The following is a 27,756-nucleotide window of genomic DNA, read 5'->3' on the forward strand; positions in this document are numbered from 1 at the left end:
GCTCCAGAACACAAACTGTTGTAAAACGGATTCTCTCATTTCCCGGTGCCCTTCTAATTACTTACACAGAAGTATCAAGCAAAATGAAAGCTTCATTGGAGTTCAACAGAAAGCCAGTAAAGTCCCCTGCCACAGGAATGATCTGGCGTATAGGAAATCAAGGTTACTGTTCCCTGATTATTTAAACAGAGCACAGCCTACTTTGCTCTCGAGTCTCCCGTGTAAGCAGTTTAAATGTCAGTCCCTGCACTGCCAAACCACGTTTTATGTTTGAGTAGCTCTCACCACTCACTCTGCTGCTTTGCTGGCAAATAGCTTCACTTTGCCATGCCTATTCTGGGAGCACGAGGCGTATCAAGAAATAGGTTCTTAAACAGAAACGAAAAGAAACAAAGCGAGGAGTTTTCCCCGCGGCCGTGCAGTGCCCTGTAGGATTATCTCAGGTTTCTAGTTTCCTAGGAACGTAGTAACTTCCCCATGGGTTGTTTTGTGGGCGGTGTTTTTGAATATATGCTAATTCAGCTTTCCTGACAGGGAGACGTGCCGTGCCGGGGCTACGCTGCTCTCCTGACAGCAAACTGTGGCGGGAGGCGGCTGCAGGGTCAGGCCGCGTGCTCACTTGCGTGACAGGAGCCCTCACCGGCCGCCTTTGTTACCGACATGTGCCTATGACCATGGAGATGAAGGACTCGGGCAGCGTGGTCCTGACAGCCTACCACCCCCACAGCCCCGCCAGGATCCCCGGCATGGAGCAGAGCTTTGTGCAGGACATCCCTTCCAGCCACTCGCCCAGCAGCAGGTAAAGGCCAAGGGTCGGAAATGTTGGGTGCGGGTTGGGTTGTGAGCTTCAAGGCTGCCCGGTTGCTCGGCCACTTGGTAAGCGCTGTGCACTCACACGTTTCTTGCCTCCAGCCGGGAAAGTGATTCAGCCCAGTGCTGCTGGTTGTGGCCAGGAGTGGAAAATCCAAGTGCTTGTTTTAAACTGTGTAAATGACAGATTGAGCCTGTTTCCCGCCCGGGAATCCCAACAAGACAATCCCCAGGCACATGGCACGTGCGCCAGGCTTCTGCTCAGGTCCTTTAGGGAAGCCAGAGGGCTGGAGTGACTGAGGCTGGCTCCCAGAAAACTGATCCTGGCTTTGGATTTGGCGATTATTTGATTCCTTCCCCACTCACCCACTGGGTCAGGTCCAGCCCTTGCCTTTTTGTGGAAATGAATTTGCTGCTTTGCACACCCCCATACACACAATGGGAGCCCGCATCGTCAGAGAACTAGTCTAAATAAGAAAATTCCTTTGTGTTGCAGGAAACTAAGTATTGTCTTAATTAATGCAGTGGTGTGTATGTTTACTTCCCTGCTCTGTATGAATGCATGCATTTGCACAGTTCAGAGTTTTGCACGATTGGGCAATTTTATTGTTTTAGAAAAATCTGACCTTTCTCCTAAACATAAGTGTCTGTTCTATGCAGTTTTCTCCAGTAAAAGTAGTGTGGAAGTTCATACTGTAAAAAAGTTGAACAAAGTAGAGAACATTTTTCTGTGGCTTGACTGAAAGAAACCAAAACTGAAGTCTGAGGAAACAGTAGATATAATTGTCCCCAGGAATTAAGTCTGTGTCTCCTGTTAATAAAAATAATGATATTTACTTCATATTGTTTATTTATAACCTGATGGTTATTTTATTTTCATTGTCATTATTTAGGTTAGCTGCATCTTCCTGTTCTTTGTGTATTTCCCTGGCTGTCTCATAAAGATAACTTCTTTGTTCTGTTAAACTGTTGTTTGAGAGCAGTACCAAAATACACAATTTCATGTTAAGAAAAGAAACACAGCTTGGGCTTTTAGACGCAGTAGGAATGGCATTTGTTACTCAAATCAGAGAGCAGTGGTTTGGCAGTGAGTGAGTGGGGAACATGTCATTTCTTCCCCAAGGAAGAATGCTAAACTGAGCCTCCCTTTAGGCCTGAGCAACGGAAATGTGGTGTTTTTCTGTGTTGCTGGTAGGTGTGCTCATTGTTTTAAAATGCTCTTGAAACTTAAGCCCAGAATGTCTGAAAGTTTAAATCATATACACAACACCCAAGAAGAGGAGAAAAGGAGATTTACAAATTGCAGTTCCTAAAATAAAAAAAAAAAAAAAAAAAGGAAAAAAAAAAAAAAAAAAAAAAAAAAAAAAAAAAAAAAAAAAAAAAAGAAAAAAAAAAAAAAAGGATCCTGGCAATTTGATGAGAAACATGTTTTGGAAGCTACTGCCATGAGTCAAAGCCATGTGTCTCTCTGTATATCTGTGTGTCCATAAGGTTTTGGTGCTGTATTCCCTTTCTTGTCTTCAACTTCCTGCAGCTATCTAATAGCAATAGCCAAATTCTGCCATATGGGCAGTCAGTGGCCATCTGAGTTTCCAAAAGCTGTTCAGGAGAGGGATTTTATTAACCCAGCATGCAGTCCTCTGGAATGCAGAGTCCATGAAGGCAAATGTACTAAGCTTTTTAGCAAATAGTAGAATAGGCTCTCACTTAATCCCTACTCCATCTTCTAAGAACTGTTTCCTGGACTGCATTTTCTATATAGTTTCCTCTGCCGCCATCCTAATGCAAGTGGCTTTACCATAGCCTCTGTCTGGTGTTCCTCGATCCTGGGGCAGCCACCCACACTACAGCATGCCATTTCCTTGACTCTAGCAGAATTATTTGAAAAAGCATGCAACAAACAGAAATGTTGTCTATTTTTCATTTAATAACAAAAACAACTAGGACTCAGAGCGTGATTTTCCTCTGGATTCTGTTGGCTTTAGTTAAATGTAGCTCTAACAAAGTCCATACTTCAGATAGGTATCTGTATGAACAGAATCAGTTTTGGATTTTAGCCTTTGATTTGATAGACTACTGGTCTATCAAGAGCTTTAATTTTCTTTCATCTCCCCAAAACATGTCTCTGGCTTTGGAGTGATGCTCCATTCACATCAGAAGAACAACTCCACTTGCCAGACTTGGATGTGAGTCTCTCCCAGCTATGCTATGTTTTCTCTTACACTTTCACTTTGGGAACCCTCTAAGCTGAGGTTTCTCACAGAAAGGGGAAGCTAATGCAGCCTCTGTTGGCATTAAACTGCTCTGCTTCCCACTATTTAAGGAGGCCCTGACTGAAAATAATAATAATAATAAATTAGGTACCTATCATGTACCTCATGTACCTCAGAATAAATCAGCAAACTTAATTATTCTTGCCAAACCAGGTATGCAGCTGAGAAGTTCACAGACACAAAAGTTTACACAAACAAAGTAACTTTGCATCAGACCACTTGGCTTCAAATTCATCTACTATTCTTGAAAGGCCAATCAAGTGGACGTCCTGTGTGCATGTCTAAAACATACCTGTGCAGCATTAGCCTCAACACAAAATATAGCAACCATAATTTTTTTCATTAGTAAACCCAATGAATGGAGAGGGTATCTGCCCAGTTATAGATTAGGTGATATTGGTGGCGGAAGGTCAGGAGATCAGGACAAGATGTGCTTTAGTTACTTTGAGTGGAAGATACAGCAGTGTGCAAAGAAGGATAGTAAATTCATATGTGTAACAAAGTAAATTCATATGTGTAACAAATGGGAGAGCGGAATGAAAATTTGACTACACAATGATACCATTACTGATTTGCAAAGGGAGAATTCTATCTTCCAAATTTACTATTTTGTACAATTAATGAAAGGGTTAAGAAGGGAGGCCACTAATTCCATCCATTCTCCAGAACAAGAGAGCTTTAGGGGGACTAAAGATAACTATATTTAAATATCTCTTCCTCAGTGATCTGTATCTTTCATTTCTATCATCTTATTTTTGCACCCTCAGACTTGCTTCACCAGTTCCACAAATGGGGTGAGCTCTGAAAACTGCTCTGCTGATACTAGTAGAGGTCCAGGGGAATTCTCCATCCTCATCTTCCTTTAATTCTGTTAATGCAACTAGCAAGATCATTTTTCCATTTTTCTCCTGTGACATTTATGTCTCTTCACTATCCTTGTCATCCACTTCACATGATTGCAATTGTTTACAGCATTCATATTGTTCATATGTTTTTGTAATTTATTGTCTTTGAGAACTAGATGGGGGGGGGGGGGGGCGGGTCTCTGTTTTCTTTCACTATTAGCAGTTAGTCTAATTCTGCAGCATATAAGGACAGTGAGGAAGGCTCCTCTGCTTGTGACACTCACTTGTTTTTAATCCCCTTTATTAGAATTCAGATAACACAAGTACGAGTACCAAACACCTCAGAATATCACACTACCCCTTTCGTTACAGCCATCGGTCCAATGCAAAGGTGAACGTGTTTATTTGTGTTTAGCACTGGTCACCTTTTCCATCATCACTTCAGAGAATGAAGGACTTTACAGCTCTGCACAAATACTGCTCCTAGATTATATACAGGAAAAGTGGTGCCACAGCCATATGTCTTCATCACATCTCCTTTTTATCCTGCTTAGTAGAAGAGAGAAGTGAGGAGGAGTTATTCCTGTACTCAGAGGAAACCGGAATGACCTCTCTACCAAATGGCCAGTGAGCTCTCTAAGGTAATTATGCAATTAGGGGAGTACAAAGCATTCCTGGGTGAGTCATGCTCAAGCTTTCCTTGACTCAAGTATGAGAGTTAGTGAGTTCCTCAGTCCGTTTGTTACTGGCATATCTACCAGCAAAGAACTCATCCTGCACTGAAAATCACAATTATTTCAATTGCAATGAGTGGCTTAAGCTTGTATGGGCATGACATCAGAATCAGGGGAAAGAAAAGGCACGTTAACAGGCTTTGTTCCTGCAGAATGGGTTAGAGCAGATATAAAGGGCACATCATTGTAATGAATAATCATGCATCCTACCAAACCTACGCACATGCTACAAAGGACAAAATGGATTTCAGCACCACTGAGCAATGCAGCCAGGAGTCCTTTCATAGCTTCTCTCCTAGTCAAGAGAAAGTCTGTCATTTCCAGTTGTTTTAGGTAAATGGCTGTCCAATCTCTACATGTTTAGCATGTCTGCCTCTTCCTGACATCAAGGGGGGACTTTCAGGCAGGCATCACTAAACTGTAGACTCAAATAAGAATGGGAAAATTTTCTGAAATTTCTCTGTCACCTCAAATTACCTGTTGACAGCTTCAAGGATCCCTGCTCTGCAAGTCTAGGACTTGTGGACTTGGGGCCAATAATATAATCATTGCACGAGACAAGCATAGCAGGAGATCCTTGTGCAATACTCATCCTCTTTTGCTGGCCCCAAGATTTTACAGAGATATGTTAGGGTGAGGTAAAGTGTCCTGAAATAATGACTGTTGTCTCTGGAAAGAGTAAAACTGGAGAAGAAGCCCTTATGCACCAAAACTTAGCTTGTGACATGAGGAACTTCATGAACAGTTCAGGTTTTATCCCAACAGAAGCAGATTTTATCACAGTGAAGTAAGGTCTGTATGCCCTGAGGCTGGGTGATCTGGGTTTAATTTCTGTCAGGCTGATTGAGCAGCTCCCCTGCTCAGCTGTATACAAGTGATGTCAAGAATGTCTTCTAAGTGATGCAGGATAAACAACCTTAACTACTTTGGATGTTTATCTCGCTCTACCATAAACTTCCCCAGAAGACAAAAATAAAGAGCTGGCTCCTTTTCCACAGCAAATCTTGCAATGGCTTGAGCCTCTTGCAGTAACTTGGACTCAAAATGACAAAAATAAAATTTTAAAATGTACTAAAAGTGGTAAAAGAAAGCTCCATGAAACAGAAGTCGAGGAAAATACTGTACTAGCACAGACTGGGCAAGAAGTATGTTTTGTGGAAAAATTAAGACTTTTTATAATTTCCATCAGCTTCCCAAAATATGGTTTTAAAAGTATATTTTTTATAGATACTAGGTATTATGATTCTTAATAAAACATTTAGTGAGAGGATGCATATAAATAAGTCAGACAATAGTAGACACGCTTTTCCTGTAGGTTTTAGAAATACCTACAGAATGTCCTCTGGGAGCCTCACTGAGGAATGTAATATTTATAGCCAGTTCCTCATGTTATGGTTGAAACTGGAGTTGGCTTCTCTGGTTTCTTTTTAGTTTGGTACTCCTGCTGCTCTCCCTGGTACCTCCATATGCAGAGTTGATGGAAAACATCTGGCACTGTCCCTTTGATCATTTTGTTTGGTTGAGCATTTAGCCAGCTGCCCCATTCATTTTTAACTAAGTCACTTATCTCTGATTACACGAGGGCTGGAGCTGCCTGCAAAAAACATAAGACCTGAAAGCCCTGCATGCCCTACACAGACACCTTCAGATTGCATCTGGCCCACTGACAGCACTGGCATAGCAAACAGACAGGAATCAAGAACTGTGAAGTGTTATTTTTGCACAGAAGATCAAAATAATTCCATGTAAATGTGTGGAAAATGTGCAGCAGTGGGGACTGCAAGACACAATTATGATATACTAGTAAAAGTCCTAAGTAGGACAGTATCTGAAAAGTATCTGGTTAGCACTGTACAAATATAGAATCACGTCCTGAAATAGTGCTGAGTATCCATAGCAAAGGATCAAATTAACGTCCTGGATTTTGGCTTACCACAGTACTAGCAACCACTTGGCCCTCTGCGGTGCTTTGCTCCAGCTGGCAGGCAGCGCATCTGCCATTGGGGTGGGACCATGTGCAGCCTTCAGATACCATCATTTTGTGTGCCTTAAAAGAACAGGAGAGAAACCAGGAGAAGAGTGGACAGTGGCCCAAGCTGATGATTGAAGCATCTTCCCCGGGTTGTTGGACCCTTTGCCAGCCTCCTTCTTTCTCTCTCTGTAGCAATAGTCACTATCGTGGTCCTCCGAGTCCTGCTGTGTGTGCCAGGGACTCTGAAGGGAGAGGCAAAAAGAGAAAGCAAGGGACGGAAAGGATGACGGTAGCAAAGGAAGGCAGAAGGACCTGATTCTCCTCTTGTGTGCAAATGAAAGGAATGAGAAAATGAATCTCTACCAAAAGGATGTGTGGTGGAGCCATTTAGAGTCGACCCCCAAGTCCCAACAGAGACATGTGGCAAGGCGTTTCCAAACGACTTTTAAGGTTTTGATTTGAAGTCAAAATCTGAAATGGTTTAAAAGGTTGTCTGAAAAAAAAGAGCCCCTGCTACTGTTAAGGACTGTTTTAGATGAGGTCAGCAGAAGTGCTTGAGTTGGCATCCCTTGTAATTAATGCAAGGGAAAGACTGATGCACTGTGAGGGTTCCCTCAGCTCTGTAATTCATTTCTTCCTCCCCTGTCTGTATCTGTTAACTTTCCAGACACTGCTGGAGCCTCTGGTGTCTGAAGAAAGAGAGAGGAACAAACACTAGAGCAGAGAGCTTATTATCAGCTTGTTCGTTTGAAGGCTGCTATGTTTTCTTATTTAGGGTGCTATGTGTAATATTCAGCTACTGTGAGCCTGTGGGATTTTCAGATGTGTGAAGTCACCCAGTGTAGGATGGACATACACTGGAGGTTTAAACAGAAAAAGGCTGAAAAAAGGAGGGACAGAAGAATCTGCTACTAAGTGTTGTCATTATTGCATTTCCACCTCTGAACATGGTCTGAACATGTCATGAGCAAAATAATGACTTTAAATCTTTTCTTGAAGGGTAGGAGAATCCTATCAGTGCAGAGAGACAGAAGGCAATATATACTGAAAAATTGTATCATATGTAGAAGTCCAGTTGGGTTGACATCATTTATCAGCTGAAAGATGAGTAAAGCAAGAGGCAAGCTTGTTGGGGAACTGTGTTTTAAACATCTGTAGGCCAAACCTCGAGACAACTCTCACAGGTTGCTGCTGGAGATGGAAGAATCTCTGCACCTGTAAGTTCTCACATTTTGCTACAGCTGATCAGAAAGATACCAGCTTCACAATGGACAGATCTGCGGAGAAAATAACTTTATGTAAGGCCTGAATTTGTCTCAGTAAGTGCTATGTATCTTGCTAACTACTCCACATCAATGAGTCTGCAGTTACCCAGGCCCTGGGTTGGTCTATGCAAATTGTAGGGGTGGAAATGGAGAGCCTCTTCCCCGTCAGTTTCTCTTTTTCTGGCTAATAAAGGCTCAGAACAAAATATCATCTAGGCTTATTTTCTGGCCCAGTGATGATCATACCTAGCAGTCAAGAGGAAATTTAGAAGTGAGAAAGTCAGATCAGTTTAAGGTTAGCCTTAGTATGAAAGCAATACCTGAACTGTTGTAACATTCACTCTAACTTGAAATATTATTATATATATATGTAATATAATATATAAATATATTCTCCTCTAATAAAATGTCAACAATGAATCCTGCAGTGAAACATAATTGGGGATATAAGCCTTGCTCATATACATAGACTGAGTTAATGTGTACTTAGGAGATGTGCAGTCAATGGAAGTTTTACCTTTGAGTTCACTGGAAATTGTATAAAGCTGTCAGAACTCACAGGTATTGTCAATAATTTTGCTTACAGGAAATGAGTGATCTGATTATGCCATCTCTTCTTTCAGCTCAGGCTGACCTCCTGAATAAGACATTAATATGAAGTGTTAAGTAATTAAAACATAATGGTACCCAGGCCTGTCTTCCTTTTGCAGTGCTTCCCTCTGTTATTACAGTGAAAACTCAAGTTCTAAGCATTAGTCTGGATGTGATGAAGATAAGCGTAAAATCTGTGCTGTAGTTACAGGTGAAACATGAAGCGGGGAAGCCTAGGGCATTCTCTGAAGATGTTTTGCAGGTTTGGCTGTCCTTGGCCATTTCTAGGCCAGATGGTGCCCAGATCATGCATGTGCAAGGAAGCGAAAGGAAAGAGCAAGCTTATCCTGATGAACAGAGACAATGGAAGCCTTTGTACTCAGACAGCAGCAGGATTTCACATTGAAAGTGCTCCCTTTTTGAGAGAGGGTGGGTAGAAGGAAGGAAGCACAGCTGGCCAAGTGCAGGAGAGAGGTCTTTTAAATATGTGTCTGTCTTTAGTGTCCTGCTCAAACCATTGTGACCACTTTCTGTAAGGTCCTTCTTGCATCTTCTACTAAGAGAATTCATTTCCCCATAATCCTCAGTAACCTGCAGCAATCCTTCGCTGCTGCCTTGCTTGCTTGCTTCCCTCCTCTCTTTCAATTAGCAAAAGCAATAAACTATGAGATTTTAAAGAGAACTTTACAGAAAATGTGAGGTTTCTGGAAGTATTAATTTATTTCTTTATGTGTGTGTGCGTACAGTATGCACAAGTCCATAGAAGCATGAAGCTTAGACTACCCATGTGTCACTGGCAATTCACGAAACATATGGCATGCATTAGAACTACATGCCTACAAGTCAAAAATTAACTTTAGTCTTCTTGAAGCATATTTCTTCAAGCCATCTGTTGCCTCTGACAAAGAGTGGCAATTAAAAATAAACAAAACAAATGAAACTACTATGTCTCTTTCTGAAAAGCCTTCTTCAGCATCCAGAACCTCCATGTTCTGTATTTAGGAAGCACACCACAGATTTTTGGGAGGGACATTGACTCTGCAGCTGTTTATTGTGGTCAAGATACATTGCAACCTTAATGGGCACCAGCTTTTATGGCTTTTTTTAGCTTTTTTTTTTTTATATATATATAAAACTTAGCTAAGCCAGGACTGAGGTTAACTGTGCCACTCTCGGAAATGCAATGAGACCATGCATACCAAACCAACTTGCCTTGGTCTATACTGAGAATAAGTAAATCTGGAGTTAATTATGTTATGTGCCATGTACCAACAAGTCACTGTAGTTGCAAATAATCACCCATTCATACAGGGAGTTTATTGTCATAGGATATCCTTGGAGGCCCATCTTCTCTTTCCAGATTCAAACATGGGGCATGATATTCGTATAGGTAATGAGAATCCCTATAATTAACAGTGTTATAGCACTATCAAGAATTCTAGAAGATACAGTAGATTTTACTTTTCAGGGTTAAACTTCTGCTTACATGGAGACTTACTGAAGCAAGAAGGAGGCATATTGCTTTTTATTTAATTTATTGTCCTTTTTTGGTTACTGTCAGACACAGGACGCTGAAATTTGTGTACACGAAGTATGTCAGGCCCAGACGTGATGCCTACATGTTGATACCTCTTGAAAATCTTTATTACAGGCAGAAAGGAAAAAAAGAAAGTACTGAAAAAATCAAAAAGCTTTCTGACAACACAAGCTTTAGTAGCGAGGTAATAAATCCATAGACTTAGTGAATTACGGCAAAATTATTACAATATAGGAATTCAGATTATTTTGGGGGTGTGTCTGCAAGCAAATCCAAGCCCTCTTTGCCAGTGTCCAGGGGATGTATAGCTGTGTTACCACAGCATTTTGCCCAAGCAGTGCATGGCTGCAGCTTTGCACTGCCACAGCTATACAGCTTCTGATCCTTCTGTGTCCAGCCTGCTGGCACAGTGTTGGAGGCTGGAATTCAAAGTGTTTAGACTAATGCTTCAGAACTGATAAGAAAAAAAGGGTATGTTTTTCTGAACAGGCCAGTCTGCTGATTAATAGGTTAGGCTGCCTATTTTCAGGGCTAGATGCTTAAAGTAAATAGGTGAAAAGCTGTGCTGCATTTTTCTCAAATGTTTTGCAGGCTGGAGGAGAAACTTTATCTAACTTGCTCGAACCATAATAGAATATCTCATTCATTTATGCAAGTTGGATTCCTAGCAGAGCAAAACACAAGAAAAAGGAGTGGTGCTTGTGATATTCAGTTAGCAAAGTTTATTGACAGTACTCATCATCTGAATCTGTGCAGACTCCAGCAGAAGAGTCAACAGTATAGAGCGGAGCCAGAAATAGTCCTGGTGAATAAGTTCAAAGAAGATTTAAAAATGTTATTAGGTTAAATTACTTTCCCCTAGTTTAGCTAACCTGTGTGAAAAGTAGAGATCTGATTCTCTTAGAGAACAAGGCATGAAATGTATTTTATTTCTTAAACAATAGATAGGCCAGTCAGCATCTGACTACCCATTAGTATCTCCTTTCAAATTAAATCTCATCTGCTGGATCAGGAATGTGATGATGTTTGCAGGCTGAATTGAGCCATATTCAAACACTGTAAATAAGGTTCATAACCTTTATTTTTTAAATACCAATTTAGCCTTTGGTTTCTGATTCAGTTCATGGCACTGATCCAAAGTTGCAGCTTTGCTAAAACAGGCATTGACCACTGCATAAGTGGGTGGAAAAACATCATTCAGCAGTTAGGTGGGTATATCTGCTGAAACTATGTCTGTAATTCTGTGAAGGCGATGGAGTTACTAAGAACAGATTCGTTTCTGAGACTGCATCAAACCCAGCCAGCTGTAGTTAAACCCTCAAAGGCTGACAAAGTGCATTCCTAATTATATCAGTGGAGTGGACAGCTAGATTAAGTTACCTCCTTTGAGAGTATTGGTGATGAGTTTCCATCACTGGGATAGATCTTACATTTTATCCAACCCAAAGGGGACCTCAGGCTCTGCAACTGTTTTCATAGAAATAAACCAAACACTGAAATGATACATGTTTATAGGGCTACTCTAAAGTCTGCTGAGAGACACAACCCACAACTTCACCAGGTGTTGCAGTAACATTTGACAGGCAGTCTTTGAAGACTTTAAATACATTTAAACTTATTATTGGATTCATCTTGGAAGTTAATTAAAGCGGTTTGTATCAGGTACCAGGAACAGCCAGGAGGATAATAGACAATAGAAAGAGTTTTGATATCTTTACACAGAATATATATTTATGGCTTTGGCCATCTTCACGGGGTCTTACAACATTCTCTGACGTCAATATACTTAAGAAACTGGAATAGCTAAAGATAATAAACTCAGTAGGTATTTTTCTGTGCTTTTCTGTGTTCTACATTTAGTTTAAATAGTAACTTTATACCACTTTTTCATCATGGTTGACCATCCATAAAATGCATAATGCCCTATAATGTGGTTACAACATACCAAATTTAGCATCCTCTGAAGATAATTGGAAAGCAATGAGTAGGTCTCAAGGATAAACAATGAACACAACTTACATATGCTGAGAGGACTGACATATTCTTTCAGAAGGGGAGGAAACTTCCTAATCCTCAACATCAATTTTACATGTGAGGAAAAGAATTTGCTCACTTTGCAAAACTGCTGCTGTGCATTTTATGTTTGGGAGACATAAAGAAAAATCCTGTTTGCTTAAGCTAATATTTATGTCACCATTGGCCTTTCCAACATTTAAACCATGCTACCTAAAGCCAGAGAGATGATACAGTACTCTGTACATGCTACCTGGAAAATCTTGTTTAGAATTACACAGTGTGATCAGCCGATCAAATAAGTCTTGCTGGTAGAGAGGACATGTTTGTTTTAACTGTTGAACTGTAGAGGTTACAGAGAGTTGAATCTGTGTATTACTGATGTATTTGACATCTCACAACATTTAAGGTCAGATCCAAAACTTTTCTTGGCTGCAGTAGGCTTTGAGTTTGTCTCAAAAGATATAAATGTGTTGTGTCGATACTCTGCAACCAACTCTCTATCACCGATACATCCTGCAGTGCTTCTTTTTGGTCGTTGATGGTATTCATTCCATTCTTCTCTTATTTAAAAACTCTTAAATTCCTCACAGGGATGAATCAGTTATTGAAGTACTGTGTAATTACATTTCTATTGAATCCACTTTGTGCATATATAGGACTTTGATAAAAAACAATAAACTTCAGACAAAAGCTGCTGAACTACACAGAAAAAGATAATAAAGTGGGGCAATTCTGTAATGGACATTCATGATGGAAAATGTTAGAAACTTCGGTACTTTTTTTTCCTCTTAGAGTCATCATAGACACTTTTTTGGATTGCCCTCAGAGAAATATACTTACAAATGGAAATATTATCAGAAGTTAGCATTGGACCCCCAAATCCAAACTAAACAATGAAGCAACACAGACTTTCCTTCCTATTCTGATTGCATCACTGGAACCACTGCCTAATAAAGGGTTTGTGTTTGAAAAAACATCCTTATGTGTTTTTTACAGTGCTGTGTGTCTGCATTCCTGTTCATTTGTATGCTTGATTAGCTGAAATCAAATACAATGATGTGGATCTCCAAGCAGCTATAAAAGCTCAAACTAGGCAAAGCTAACGGCAAAAAAAAATATTCTGCATTACCATCTTCATGGGAATTGTTCAGCAGAAAGCAGAAGAGCTGACACAAAATCATGTATGTGTTTTTCCTTCTTGTTATTTTGTCATTATGTAACTGCTCAGAAGTTTGCTCTTTAGTAGGCTTCAAATAGCTGTGTGGACAGGTTACAGAGGATGTATTTATTGTGTCTCTGCCTCGTACACAGCTATTCTCTGGCTGGCTGATGGAAAGAAGTGGCTAGATTTTAAGAAATTCTGTAAGTATCGAGCTGTGGGATTCTTCCTCTGCCCATGATATTCTCTATGCTTTTTGTATTAATATTAACTTTTGATGAGTTGCTCTTTTGTGGCCTGGTGATAAGTCCTGTAGAATTTTAGAACTAGGAAGGTATTTTGGTCTTTGTAGTTGATGTTGTATTTCCTAGGGACAAATCATTGAATTGATTCTGACCATAGTCATCAATTTAAATTAATAGGAATATGATTTTTAAGTGGCTAAGAAGAAAGAGATGGATGGTGGAGATTTATATCCTCCCGTCTGTATTTTTGGAATGTTTAGCTCATGTAAAGATATAATAAAATAACACAATAACGAATCAGACACCTAAGAAATCCTCCAATCATTAAAAGAATCAGAAGATTATTCTCAAAAATATTCTTCTCAAGAGAAAACTTAATCTCGAAGGATACAAAGTGGCTATAGTGGTTAATTAAATAGGAAATAAATGATTAAGACAAAAAAAAATCTAAAAACTACTTTTATGACAACTAAGCATTTTAATGCTTTTGTTATGAGGATAAATGTTATGTCTTGCATTTGTCTTATCATCAACAAAAATTTAGTTAATCAGTCTTTGAAAAGGAGACATGTTTGAGAGCATTGGAAGAGATTTTGGTGAGTACATTCTTCCATTACCAAGCAGTGAAGTGATGGATAGACTAAAAACATGATGAAAGTAGATGGAAGATCATGTAAATTTATTTAGTTGAAGCTTATTTTAAATGAATCTTGATTTCAACATGTTGTTTTGATGTGGCGCTTTATTTAAATTACTGATTTGATCATGCAATTGTTGAAAGCAAAGCTGTTGAAAAGTTTTGTAATTAGATTATATGGAAAATAAAGTTTGTGACTAGAATATTAAACACTGATGGTTGAAATCAAAGCAGTTACTCAGAAGTCTAAACAAGTAACTGAAACACACAGATGTCACCCGGCATTTCAACAACAACAAAAAACCCACATTCCATATACCAGATTTGATATATATATATATTTTTTTTAAAGATCAAATCTGTACAATTCTTTTATGTAACCTTTTAAATGACTAAGGTCAAGTGACTTATTACACTGTATTTCAGTTCTGACTATTATCCTATACAATATGTAAATAGGAAAGTCCTGTTTCCCTGAAAATTATGATAAGAAAGCTGCTTCTTGCTTAGCTGTGACCTCATGCTACATGCCTAACAAAAATGAAATTAGTTTATTTTGCATGAAGAAAATGATCTGATAATATCTTGGGTGGAAATTCCTGATTTATATACTGCTACCGTCTATACCATAGAATGTTTTATGACTTGCTTTAATTCTGAGAACTTTGATCACATTTTAATGGATGGGATCTTCTTAACCCTAATAGCAAGATAAACAACAAGAGCAATTTTGTAGCTCCTTTGAGGTGCTATAGTTGTTTAATTTTCATTGGACACAAATTTTATCATAAACTTTTTCTTGGTGACACTCACCCTGCATTTCCTGCAGCATTTCCTGGGCCTGATTCACACATTCTTTACTCATATTCTTTAGTTTATTGACTTGAATTGTCCTTTTGTTGTGGAGGAACACCTGGCTGCTCATGAGGGACAGAATCAGGTGACATCTAAACTTGACTGTGAGATGTGCCAGGGAGTGCCCTGGGATCCTCCTTATCCACCTCCCAGCCGAAATCATTGCCTCGAAGCATTACAATGAGACCAGAAAACTTTCCCTGTCTCTCTTCAGAAATGTAGCTCTGCCTATGGCAGACATACAGACACAAATTGTAGGGAAAAAAAAAAAAAAAAAAAATGTTGCCGACAAATAGAAAATGGCTTAGTTTCAGTTTGTTCTTTATTTGATAAATAAATATATATATTGTCAAATTCTCACCAATGCCACAGGTGTTATCTGGTGGCCAGATACCCCCAAATGACTTTAATTCCCTCCTACTGTATTAGGACTCAGAAACACAAACAAGTCACTCACAATGATTTAACAAGCTACCACTTAGAATGTGGGATTTTGTAACTGCTCAAGGACCTGCTCTTAACATGGAGCAAATAAAAAGTAACTTAACTAAGCTTTTATGTCTCTCATGACTGAATAACTTTGAATTATATCATATTTGCTATGCTCTAAACTTCCACATGATAGTTAATGTGGCTCAGGTGCCACATGGGAACTTTTCCAGCAGTAACAATAACTTTGTTTCTCTAAGTTCTTACGATGAGATGTACCTGAAAATCCAAAAGAACACCATAAGTACTCCTAAGAAAATAATGTTTTGGAGTGATACCTGGGCATGGAAAATAATAATAATAATAATAATAATGGCGCATTAAAGCTTTCTGCCTGTCTTTCTTAGATAGGAAATACTAATAATAATAATAATAATAATAATCCATGTAACTCAAAAGTTCTGGGCCATAGTAGTTACTGTCAACTTCTTAAATAACAGCACGGCATCAGACATCCTTGCTCAAATGATTATGCTATGTCATCTTCAAATGATGTTTGATTTACATTAACCGTTTCACCAGCATAGTCATTTATCAGCATAGGTTCCACTGTACAAACATCTTGGAAAAAGAAAGCTGCTTGAGAACATGTGCTAAGTTCATTTAGGATTTCTCTCCAAGGCCAGGAGAAGATTAATGCAGTCATGAAAGCAAATGCCCTGGAGCCTCTGCCAGCTCCTTTTCCAGTTGCCTGAGTGCTAAAATGATCACAGAAATTTCCTCAGGAGTCTCACTGTACAGCCCACATGTGCACAGGCCCAGCACAAGTGATGGCTGCTAGCCTGCTCAGAAGAAATACCCCAAACCTGCCTGGCAGCTGGCCGACTTGCCATAATTCAGGCTCCAAGGCTCAGACATGAGCCTGGATGGCTGTGTCTTGAGAGCCAGCAGTGTCAGCAGCACAGACATAGAGCATGCCCCATGTTGGCTGCTTGCAGTGCCCTTCCTGCAAGAAGGTAACTCCAGCTCCAGCAGGGACGGCTCCCAGTTGGGCAGCACTCAGTTTGAAAAACATCATGTAAAAGCTGGCTGCTGCACAAATTACAGAGCTGAGGAAGTTCTGCAGATAACTGTCATTGTGCTGGAAAGGAAGAAGTGGAAGGCCAGGAGCTTGCCTGAAAATAATAATAATAATAATAATAATAATAATATAAAATGCATCTAGGGTTTTAATTTCTTCTCACTGCCTTCTGGCAGATGACCGCAGTGGGTGAGTGAGAGCTGAGCAGTACATGGCAGGAGTCATGCTTCACTTTGAACCCAGTTTGTGAACTGGCAGACAGCTGCCTCTTGTTGGCCCTGCTCAGCCATCCTAACTCCCCATCCCAAAAAAAGACAAGGCATTGGAACAACCTCTGATTCAGGCATCGGTGCTCGCAAACACAATGGCACACTCACCACACAACCACTGCATGTGTTTAGGGAACTCACTAGAAGGCAGAGTCAGCATTTTTCTATCCTCATCAGGGTGTCCAAACTCCTGATGGTCCTTGTTTGAGCACTGCTGATGAAGCTAGATCTGTGTTACAATCAAGCAGCTATTTTCCCAGCTCCCGCTTTAACTCCATGCTTGTGAAAAGGCAGCGTGGAAATTTCAGTACATTGCCCTCTTCTTCTAGTGCACGAATGGATTGCTTTACAGAAAAGGGAAAGCACAGACGGGAAAAAAAAAAAAAAAAAAAAAAAATGCAAACCAAAGAGCTTACTAACACAGAAAAGCTAACATAATACCATCTGCTCTATGTCTGGTCCCCATTTGGAGCTTGATCCTGCAGGGTTCTTAGTGCTCAGGCTATTTCCTATGGCACCCTCCAGTGCATGCTTAATGTTAAGTGCTTTATGGGATCATGGCCAGAACTCTGAGCACCCCAGGAATCAGCCCTTGCTTAATTTTCCTGGTTTGTAGAAAAATCCTTCTCAGCTATGAGTCCTAGCACTTCTGGGTGCAGTTTTCCTTCCAAGCCATCCCAACCCCCATTTTTTAATTTTTTATGCTGAATAGTCATTGCCAAGCAGGGCTAGGTCACAGGTTGCCCATGGAGGAAACTGCTGTATAGGCCCCAGGGAGAATGATCTTTTATCCTGAACTGAGGTCCTACCTGGCGTTATTCAAAACTCCTTTCACTCAATACATGAAAAAAAAAAAATATATATATATATGAAAACTTCAGCTATAGATGAGAAGGGAGAGTATGTAATAAATCCTCAGGCATTGTCAGCATATATTCCAAAGAAGCAATTGGCTTTTAAATCAAATAATAATAAAATAAATAAGTAAAAACTAGGGAAGCAGGCCCTGTGGTGTGCCTGACAACGTGTGCTGTATGAAATACTTCAGTTCCATAACTCCAATCACTTCTGTCACCATGGTGTGCACCTTTTGTGCACTTGGCCCCCATTTCTTTCCAGTAACAATGAATCGTTGCAAAGAGCAGCTGTAAATTGTGTCTCCAAAACAAATTTTCAAATTGTAGAGCCAGATCTGTAACCAGCCTGAAAACTAGAATGAGAAAGGGTTGGCAAAGTAAGCAGAGACAGTTCTTGAGAAGGGGCAAGCCTATTCAAGGTTTTCATTTCAGGATTAAGATTCCTAATTCCCCTGTGAGCTGATCATTACTTAGTGCTTTAAAAATCAATACATAATGCTTTAAAAACAGCATTCACTGTGGTATGATCTCTCCTATGCTCTGTACCCATTTGTGTGTCCATACATGTATGTGTGCCTGTGTTAGTCATCCCTATTCACTCTCCACATCCCCCACAACAAAATTTTACTAGCATTACGAACCTCTGGCCATCCTCAAACAGCTGCTAGATTTTCTAAGCAGCCTGCCAGAAAGAAAAACAAAAATAAAAGAAATATTTACCTCTTCTCCTCAGTTATAAAATTGGCCTAGGGCCTGGGAAAGACAAAGTATAGTCCTGGATCACTGATTAGATTAAGGGCTTGGATGTCCCCATATATGTCCATACCCTCTGGGGCTAGAAATAATTCTTCACTGGATCAAAGCACTAGTTGTATGCCTAGCAGGACCCGAGGCAGCAGCTTTAAAATTGCCATGTAATTGAGTATGGGAAAGACACTGACTTTTTGTTGTTATTGTTATGTCTTTCTTATATCCCTAAATTTCTGAGCTTATGTAGTGAGGAAAAAAGCAATTCCATCTCTGAAATACAGCTATCTTGGGGGTACAAAATGTCATTTTATGCCTAAACTGAGGTCAGGACATGGCAAAGGAGCTCCGTGCTCTACGATGGCACAGGTAAGCTCCTGATGGTAAACAACATTTTTCAGTGTAGCTGGTACAGTGCGCAGCATGAAGGAGGCTTTTCCTTCTGACTCAGACCTCCAGTGCATAATAATAATAATAATAATAATAATAATAATAATAATAATTTTTCATTGCACACAGAAACAAACACAGAGAGCAGCGGTGGTGTGAGCAGCAGACTGAAATTTCATGAGTGCTGTAAACAGGCCTCAGTGTACCCTGGAATTGGGCCAGAATACTAGAAACAGCACTGCAGCCCTACCAGGACATGGCCACAAATTGCAGAAAGATGGTGGGAAGGAGGGAGGAGGTATGTCTCTGCCTTCATATACTGCCTTACTGGTACAGATGCCCCTTGGGGTATATGCTGGCCCAACCCATCTGTTGGTTATGATCCCATGGGATTTCCTGGTGGCTCTCTCACATACACACCCCAAAAATGGATGCAAGGGGGACAGGGGGTAAGGGACATCTTCATTAGGAAAAGTTTTTATGAGTCTCTTGTGGGTGACTTTGTCAGATTTCACTGCCATCTTTAAAATGAATGATTTTTCTCAGCTACCATAACCCACCACTAAGTAAGTTGATAATGCATGTCCTGTAAAACATAACTTGTCCTCTTTACTCCTGTGAATCTGCAGAAGAATAAGAACCTGAACCTTAGGAATCACTTACCCACCACTGCATCCAAAAGGTTCTGCCTGCAGTTGCAGTAGCTGGCAAAGGACTACTGCAGTCCTGAAAAGTGCTGCCAGGAAAGCCTTTCTGAAACACCACCTCTTATCAAATCTGCCCCTTTCAGATCCAGCACTTTGTAGAAATCACAATCAACGTTATTATTCCATCTTGCCAAGAAAGCCTGGCCAGTGCAACCACCAGCACTTGGGTGGATGAGCATGGTGACATGGACAACAGGGAGCCAAAGTGGCCCAGTGCAAGGGACAATGCTGCAGGAGGAAGTAAGTTTCAGCTAGTCACCTTGCAGGACTGCATGAAATCTGTGACGTTGCCATATGGCTGGTTTCCTCGGGCCTCCCAGAGGCATTTTAGCAAGTGCGAGAGGGACTGAGAGGGAAAAGCTGAATGGCAGGTGACTGCTGGCCCTGAAAGTGTGCTCTGTTGTCTACGGCAGTTGATGGAAATGGTGGCTCTGTGTATAGCGGGTTTGGGCACTATTATTGAAGCCAGGGATCTGTAAATCTTGATAAAAGCCTTGATCCTGAAAGCAAGTAGGAATCTCATTGTAGCTTGCGAAGGCATCATTGAGAAGGGGTATATCCATTTCCCAAACAGATAAAAATGCATTTGGGGGCCTGAGTCTCCACTCTCTTCCACTTGGATCTGCACAGATAAAGGTAAAACACCATTGTCAGTAGTGCTAGCACCATGGCTGTCATGGTCAAAAATCTCATTATTTTGACCACAATACTTGTTCCAAGCCCTGACCCTAGTGGTTCAGGTAGGTCTCTGGATTGTAGTCAGGCAAGGGAGATATCTGTCTTCTGTCACTCTTAACGCCATTGAATTGTGTCAATGGTAAACAGTAGTATTACACTGACTTTTGAGGGGGCTTTTTGTTCTTTTTTATTGTTTTTGTTTGTTTGTTTGTTTTTCATATCAGGCTAATATTTTTTAATTTACCTTTTAAAAAAATTTATATGTTGAAATGCCTGGTGGTTCACACTGGAATTGCTAACACTTATTTCTTCTTTCACACTTGCTAATTAAATTCTCTTTCTTTCTGCCCTCTTTTTTCCTGTATTGTATAAGACAGGCCTCTCAAATTCTGCCAAGCCCAGTTCTGCTTTTATGTCAAATAATTAATAATTTTTTTTAGATTAACCCAATATTTATGTTATACATGGTAATTAGATGTGTCTTTGACTTATGTATGTTTTTGTTTGAAGAAATGAACTTTGGAGATTGAACATTTGCAACTGATTGAGCTTTTTCAGAGTCATAATTATGTATACAAAGTAAAAATTTTTCCTTTGTCTGTTTGTGTCCAACGGAGTTTACAGACTGTTTAGCTAAGGATTTTTTAAAGTCTTTTTACTGGAACACATTTTATGATTTACAGTCCCCCTCGAGTAATATGCAATAAAAGTGCTGATTAAATTAGCATTACCTAATGGGTGAAACTAAGACATTTTGTTCAAATTAGATCCTCACCTTTAAGAAAATGATAATTGGTTGATAGGCCTTTAGATGCTCACCAGAAACTCACCTCAGTTCTTAAAATAATGATTACTGGCCAAATAGGACTTTGGCAGTTATGGTTACTTCTAAAGTCATATTAGTGAAGAACATCTGTTAACATAAAAATATCCCTGATACATTACAGTGGTTTAACTGTAGTTAGTTTAGCAGGGCTTGGCTAACATCTCAGAGAAGAGGGGGAACAAATGTCTTGCATTTGCCAATCAGTAAGCCAGGACTTTTACCCATTGCTTAGTCTTGTTTGGGTTTAGACAAAGTTCCTCTGTTTCTGTTCAAGTCGCAGTAATCCTTCATCCCTTGATGTCATGCATTCTGGTTTTCCATACTTTTTATAATACTCTTTGAACTCTCAGACCACATCATATGTTATGAATATTCTTTCTTTGGACAAGAGAAGCAGGCAATCATTTTAGACTGCAGGAGCCCTACCCCAACACTTGTCTGCGTGCCACAAGGAGCAACACAAAGGAGAAACAGCAGCAGAAAGACCAGTATGGAAAGATGGTTTTGGATGAGGAAAACCAAAATGTGAAAGGATCAGTGAAAAGAATGACTTTCAAGGGTCAGAGAGTCACTGCTGTTGAGGGCTTATTCAAATTGTACCTGGAAAGCCTCTTCAAGGTCACACCTGAATCAGGGCAGGAGCATGGTCAGGCCATTGCTGCAGAGGAACAAAAGACAGAAAACTGTCCTGCTGAATGTGAGCAAAGGTACCAGGCTACCAGTTCAGGTTCTTCTTTCCCAATAACTATACATTGCAGTACAGAGATACTAACAGGTAATGATTTTTTTTATCTTCTTGCCAGGTGACTGATAGGATTTCTTACTAATTTGCCCCTCATTCTGTGACCCTTCCACCAGACAGTCATCTTCTTGCCTTCCTGGCTTTCTTGTTCTGTTTTTGATATGCAGGAATGCACAAAGCTGCACCCAAGGAGGTTTAGACTGGACATTAGCAAAAAATTATTGTGAGAGTGGTCAAAAATAGGAACAGGCTTCCTGGAAAGGTGGTTGATGCCCCATGCCTGTCAGTGTTCAAGAGGCATGTGGACAATGTCTTCACTCATATGCTTTACTTTTGGTTAGCCTGGAAGTGGTCAGGCAGTTGGATTAGATAATCTTTGAAGGTCTCTTCCAAGTGATCTATTTGCTCTGTTCTGTTCTGTTCTGTTCTGTTCTATTCTATTCTATTCTATTCTATTCTATTCCATTCCATTCCATTCCATTTAACTTTGAAAGAAATGACAGCTCTGAGGGATGGTAAGCCACTTCCCTTGGGACTTGTACTGTAAATCCTTGAGGTTAGGATAACTAACATCTTCTCTGTGAGTTAGTTTAATGTAAGATGGTTTTGTTGTAGGGTCCTAACAGGAGTATATTGTTGAACATTACCAGATGACTGAAAGTTAAGGTGCAAAATACTGTTTTTCTAAAAATCTGAAAGACACCTGTAAAAAATCCTGTTTGTAAATTTATCATAAGAAATTATTCCCAGTCACATGGCTTCACATACTGTTTCCAGTGTACATACAGCCCTGGGTTAGGGCCCTCACAATGGCACTGGAAAACAAGCTTAGGCCCTTCCTGTTAATTTACATGTGGAGAAGGTTTTTTTTCCACCGGGCAAGTTCATCTGTCAAGGTGACCTTCATAGCCAACACTGAGCTTCTGCAGATAAAGAATGCCGTGTCAGCTTATTTGTGAAATTCAGCGAAGTGGCTGGCAGCAGGACTCCTGTGAGGCACAGGCACATTGCAAAACAAAACTCTTCCTACAGGCACTGGGAGGATTTTTCTGTTCCGCAGCTTTCGTACTGCACATTTTGCAATCCGTCTTTTGTCATGCTCTGTAAACCCTCCTCTCTTGCCTGGCTGGTTTTCTATCTAAATGGTCTTGGGGTTAAATAGTTTCTTTTGAAAAATCCCTGTTCTGTAAATTAATGCCCTCCTCAGCAGATCTAAGACCAAAATTAAATCTTAATCAATCACAGTTGTTGATAGGAGATTTCACAGATCCCCTGCCAAAGTCCAGGCAGAAGTGGATCTCCAGAGATCTCCTTTGAGAATGTTTAATCTTTCATGGCATTTGAGGAGCTGAAGTCAAGTCTGGGTTGCCTGGCTATGAATGACTATCTTCTTGCTATCTAAATAGTTGCTTTAAAATACATCACTTATTAAGTTTTGGCCATTACCTTTTTTCTACCATGAAAAACAAGCCAGATTTGGACCATGTGCGCATAATATATCCCAGTGTTAACATAAAATTCAGCCTGGAGAAGAGCCCCTGATTTTCGCTCTCTAACAGCTGGAATAGATCAATATATAGAGACCCTGGAAATAGCAGTCATGTTTCAGAAGAAACCACCACATGATTATGATCATGCCAGTTTAATTTCTGTGGAATAATTAATCCAACAATATTTCTTCCAGTTCCTTCCTTGTAATTTTATTTTCATGCTTGCCATATGTTAGACAAGTTAGACAAGTCCTTAAAGCAATTCCCCAGCAGCAGTGACAGAAGACTGTATTTAGAAGTGGGACCAAAATAAAAGGATTTTTTTTAAGGAAAAATAAAAAAATAAAAAATGGTTGGGTTGATCAGACTAATCTACAGAGCATATTTTGAGCCAAAAAAAAAAAAAAAAAAAAAAAAAAAAGGATGCAAAAATCAGAAAAAGATGAAACATTTCATTGCAACATATTCTAAATGATCTGTTTTGTTTCCAATTTGTGCAGATTTAACTTTCAACAGAAAAGTAAAACAAAGTCAAAATCTCTGAGATCAAACTATTTATTGTTCTTCTGAATTTCTACAGGAAGAGAATGGTTTTGCTTCAGATAATGTTTAAATGAAGATTTTGTTCAATTACGTGTTTGGATAAAGCCCTGAAACGTCAGTTATTTTAATAGCTAATTGTTTAGGACTGGAACTTACATCCAGATGCAGCAATGAACTTAAGCATTTGTCTCATTGTAAGGATAATCTATGTTTTTCTGTAGTCATAAAATGGAGTCAACAGCAGGCCTACGTTATGTCTCAGCATTTAATTTTAGAAAAAAAGAATAGCATGAAGCCACATGTATCAGAATTTAACTGTTGTATGACATTCAGTATACCTGCTGAACTATTTCATCCTTTTGTCTCTTCTGTAAACTGTATATGGAATTAGCGCAGAGCTGCCTTTGTACTGACCATGAAACAGAGTAATCAAACATGCATAAAGATACTGGTGCAAGATCTCTGTGTCGTCCCCACCAGCATGAGTGGGACACCTGTGTATATGAGTTGACCATTGTTTATTTTTCGTAGGACATCTGTGATTAGGGCTCACCATTGTGCTGATCCAGAAACAGTCAGGAAAAAAAAAAAAAAAAAAAAAAAATGTTGAAGCATACTTAAATTGTTTATGCCCGGGCTTTTAACTCGAAGATTTGTTTAAATTGTACTTTTAAAAAATACTGTATTTTGGAGGTAAAACATGTTAAGTGCAAGGACACTGCAGGGAGAGGCTCACAGTTCCCTTGCTTTCAAGTGTTTGTAGAGTACCTAATGCCCAGTGAGCAGTTATACACTTGCAGCCTTTAACAGCTCTTTAGTGAGTCCCTCACTGTCCTCTGGACATTTTATCCATCACTGTGCTGAATTGCTCTTTGGAGGTGACTTTCCTTCCACCAGCTGTCATCAGGAGCCCACAGCAGCACAGACCTAACTCACACATCCCACTTCAATGTCTGGTGATAGACGAGAGGACCCAGCACTTACTGAAACACAGAGTGTTTAATTGCTGACAGCAGCCCAAGGGAAGATACTCTCATTGTGAGTTGCTGCAAGTGAGCTGGCCTCTGCTTCCTTCCCCCCTTTCCCAGCTGTGTTTTTCTGTACTGTACAGGCAGTGAGCTGCAAGGGACTAGGTTTGCAAATGGGAACCTGCCTTCATATTTACAAAACACAACCAAATCTCACTTTAATTCCTAGGAAAGCCTATGTAGGGCACTGTTACCAAGGCTTGCCTAAATCTCATCAGAGAACAACTTTGGGAAAAGGCAATCCAGTATTGATATTTATATACATTTAAAATGTACTATACTATACTATATTTATGTATATTTAAGCTACATTTGAGTGTTTATACAAAGTCTAGAATTAGGTATACAATTACCTTAATTTCTTCATACAGCAACAGCTTAAGGAGAAGCAACAGTGAATCACATTTCTAAAAAGAGGGAAAAGACATCCTTGAAGGAGGGGGGCAGTCTTGGGACTATTCAGCCTGGAGGTGGCCTCTGAATGCCTGTAGGAGGTGACAGTATAGATGTTTTAGCTGGGAGGATATGGACTAGCATCACCATGTCATTTCATGCAAAACAGTAGCTGCTGGGCAGCTACTGGTAACCAACAACACCAGCTGGACTTACAGCATGAATAGCCCTGTAGTCCACTACCAAACTCATGAGCCACACTTTTCTCTGCAGTTTATACTTTAAAATATGACCCAACAGTCCCTAAGCAGACCTACAGGCAATGATAAATGACCTGAAGCTTTCAAAATTTTCAAGGATTTACATCATTCTAAAAGCTGACCAGAAGAAACAGAAAGGCAAGATTAAATCCAGTTTAAAACACGAGACAAATTTAACTTCAAGATGAACTGTAAAACCAAACCACTTCTGGTTTTGCTGTTTTCTGTCCCTTCAGGAAATCTGTGTCTGATTCAGGAAATCCTTTCCCTTCTCTTTTCCTTTTTTTCTGCCTGTTTTTTGTTTGTTTGTTTGTTTGTTTGTTTGTTTTTCTCTGCTTGTTCTGATTAAATAATAGGCTTTCTTTTCCCTTTACTCTGCCAAAGGGCTTTAGCCATGTGTTTGGAGGAAGTAAAGAATATCAGAAAGCTCATAACCAGAAAGTCACCTTTTCCTCCTGTATGTTGAACTGGAGGAATGATGACAGGAATGCTGCCAGTTTGACAGCTCAGTTTAAGTATTTCAACAGATAAGTAAAAGTTCAGTAATGGGAGGTTAGTTTGACTACTTTAAGTGCTTTCTGTGTTTGAAAGTTATTTCTTGGGCCTCTTTTGACTGCAATAACAGCCTGTGGTAAGGAACTGATTGCACATGGGCTCTCCCCCAGCTGCAGCTCCAGGCATCCCTGAATTTTGAGAATTTTTCTAGCTTGTGGCAAAAAACTATTGTGGGCCACTGTCCATGCAAAACCTGATGCATGCTTCTGTCAGTATTTATCTGTGTTTCCCAGTGAACATCCCACATAAAGAAAAAAAAAAAAAAAAAAAAAAAAAAAAAAAAAAAGACAGGAACGGCTTCCCCATAAATGTTTGATTTCTTAATAGCTGTACTCTGGCTTGCTTCTCTTTCCTAGCTGGTATCGTGCACTGGAGAGAGCTTCTCATTAATTTACATCTGGTCATTTACGATTTTTTGAGTTATGTTAATGGTAGTGTCTTATATCCCTTTAGCAGAAAACACATAAATTGGCTCTGTCTTTTTCTGAGCCACCCCACAGGGACTCTCCTGAATTACAGCACAGCTAGCACTGATTACTTTTTTTATTTCTCCTCTTAGGAAATGGATAAAAGGTTTAAGTTCTGACACAAACAGGAAAACACACTAAGAGGATTTATCCTGAAGGCATCTACTCTTTAAATAGTGATGGAGCAGTGTCAGTCTGTTTCCCACAAGGACCAGAAGCTCCACTGCTCTTTGTTCCCGCAGCCCCTGTATGACTAGAGGCAGAATATCCTATCACAGGCTGTCAGATATCTCCCAGAATAAGCAACTTTGTGATCATAGGCTGAGAAAGAGCTCATTGCCACTAGGAGCATGAAGAAGTTGAGTTTCAGAAGGACTCTGCCCTGCTGTTTTAAGGATAGCACCAAGGGTTTATTCTGCTGTGAGGTAAGATTTGCAGAATTTTCTAAATCAATAACTTCTCAGCCTCCCAGACCCTGCTCCCTCCCTCTTGTTTTCTTAAAAAAAAGAGTGACAGGAGGGGGAGCAAGCTCTCAGAATTATCACTAGTGGAATTTTCCAGCTTTACTGGGCAGGAAAGGGGGGGACAGAAATAATGATCCACTGTAGAAAAACAACTAGACACAGTGCAAGAGACTGCAGGATAGGCAGTCTCTCAGCAGAATGTTTTGTATTGTCTCAAGTTGAAGTAACATGAAAATGCACCTCAAAAATATATCAATCTGGACCTCTTTAAGGTTTTATTGACAAGGTGTGTTTCTGCAGTATTATACTCTATTGTACAACTTTTTCCTCAGTGTTTATGCTGTTTAAAAATGTATGTCAATGGAATAATGCTCCAGAGGGAGCAGAACATTTACTTCAAATTAAATTAATCACGTTTTTCCCCTTTTTTGCTTTTGTTTGACTTGGGGTCAGAAATTTGCCTTTTTCAGTCTTTATCTTTTGTTGTTGTATCGATGTTTGTGATATAAATACATATTTCAGCTCGGTGTTGTGGCCGTAATTTAACTTGCACAACTAAAGTTTTATAGAAACCTAGCTTTAAAGAAAGAAGAAACTTAGATATATATCATTCAATGGGAAGAAAGCCAGGTCTGACAGTTTAAGTGATGCATTTGTATAGACTTCATGGCTAAACGAGCTAAGGTGTTTCTATATTCATGAATACTTTATCTAAATCCATATTTTTCAAACTGTGCTCAAATCTGGCTTGGTTCTGTAAACTTGGTAGGCAGGATTTGCAGGTAGCACCAGATTTTTCTGATGGACACTTCTGATGGATAGTTTTAAGGTGCTTATGTCTGGTAATCACACACACAAAAATAAATAAAAAAATCCAGTGCAGCAGGGGAC

The 27,756-nt window shown here is 39.8% G+C and overlaps 1 protein-coding gene across 2 annotated transcripts in view; it reads left to right on the plus strand.

The window, feature by feature from the left end:
* Positions 1–415: 415 nt before the first annotated feature.
* ARHGAP28 (Rho GTPase activating protein 28) overlaps positions 416–27,756 on the plus strand; it is a 78,733-nt gene continuing 51,392 nt past the window's right edge. The window contains exon 1 of one of the 2 annotated variants that reach the window (XM_035319484.1): positions 416–799. In XM_035319484.1, the coding sequence (XP_035175375.1) occupies positions 669–799 (131 nt within the window). In that variant the 5' untranslated portion in view covers positions 416–668. Of the gene's footprint in view, positions 800–26,480; positions 26,827–27,756 lie in introns of those variants that run through there. The other variant, XM_035319485.1, reaches the window with a different exon arrangement.

The sequence above is a fragment of the Oxyura jamaicensis genome, chromosome 2 (assembly GCF_011077185.1).
Source record: "Oxyura jamaicensis isolate SHBP4307 breed ruddy duck chromosome 2, BPBGC_Ojam_1.0, whole genome shotgun sequence".
NCBI classification, from domain to species: Eukaryota; Metazoa; Chordata; class Aves; order Anseriformes; family Anatidae; genus Oxyura; species Oxyura jamaicensis.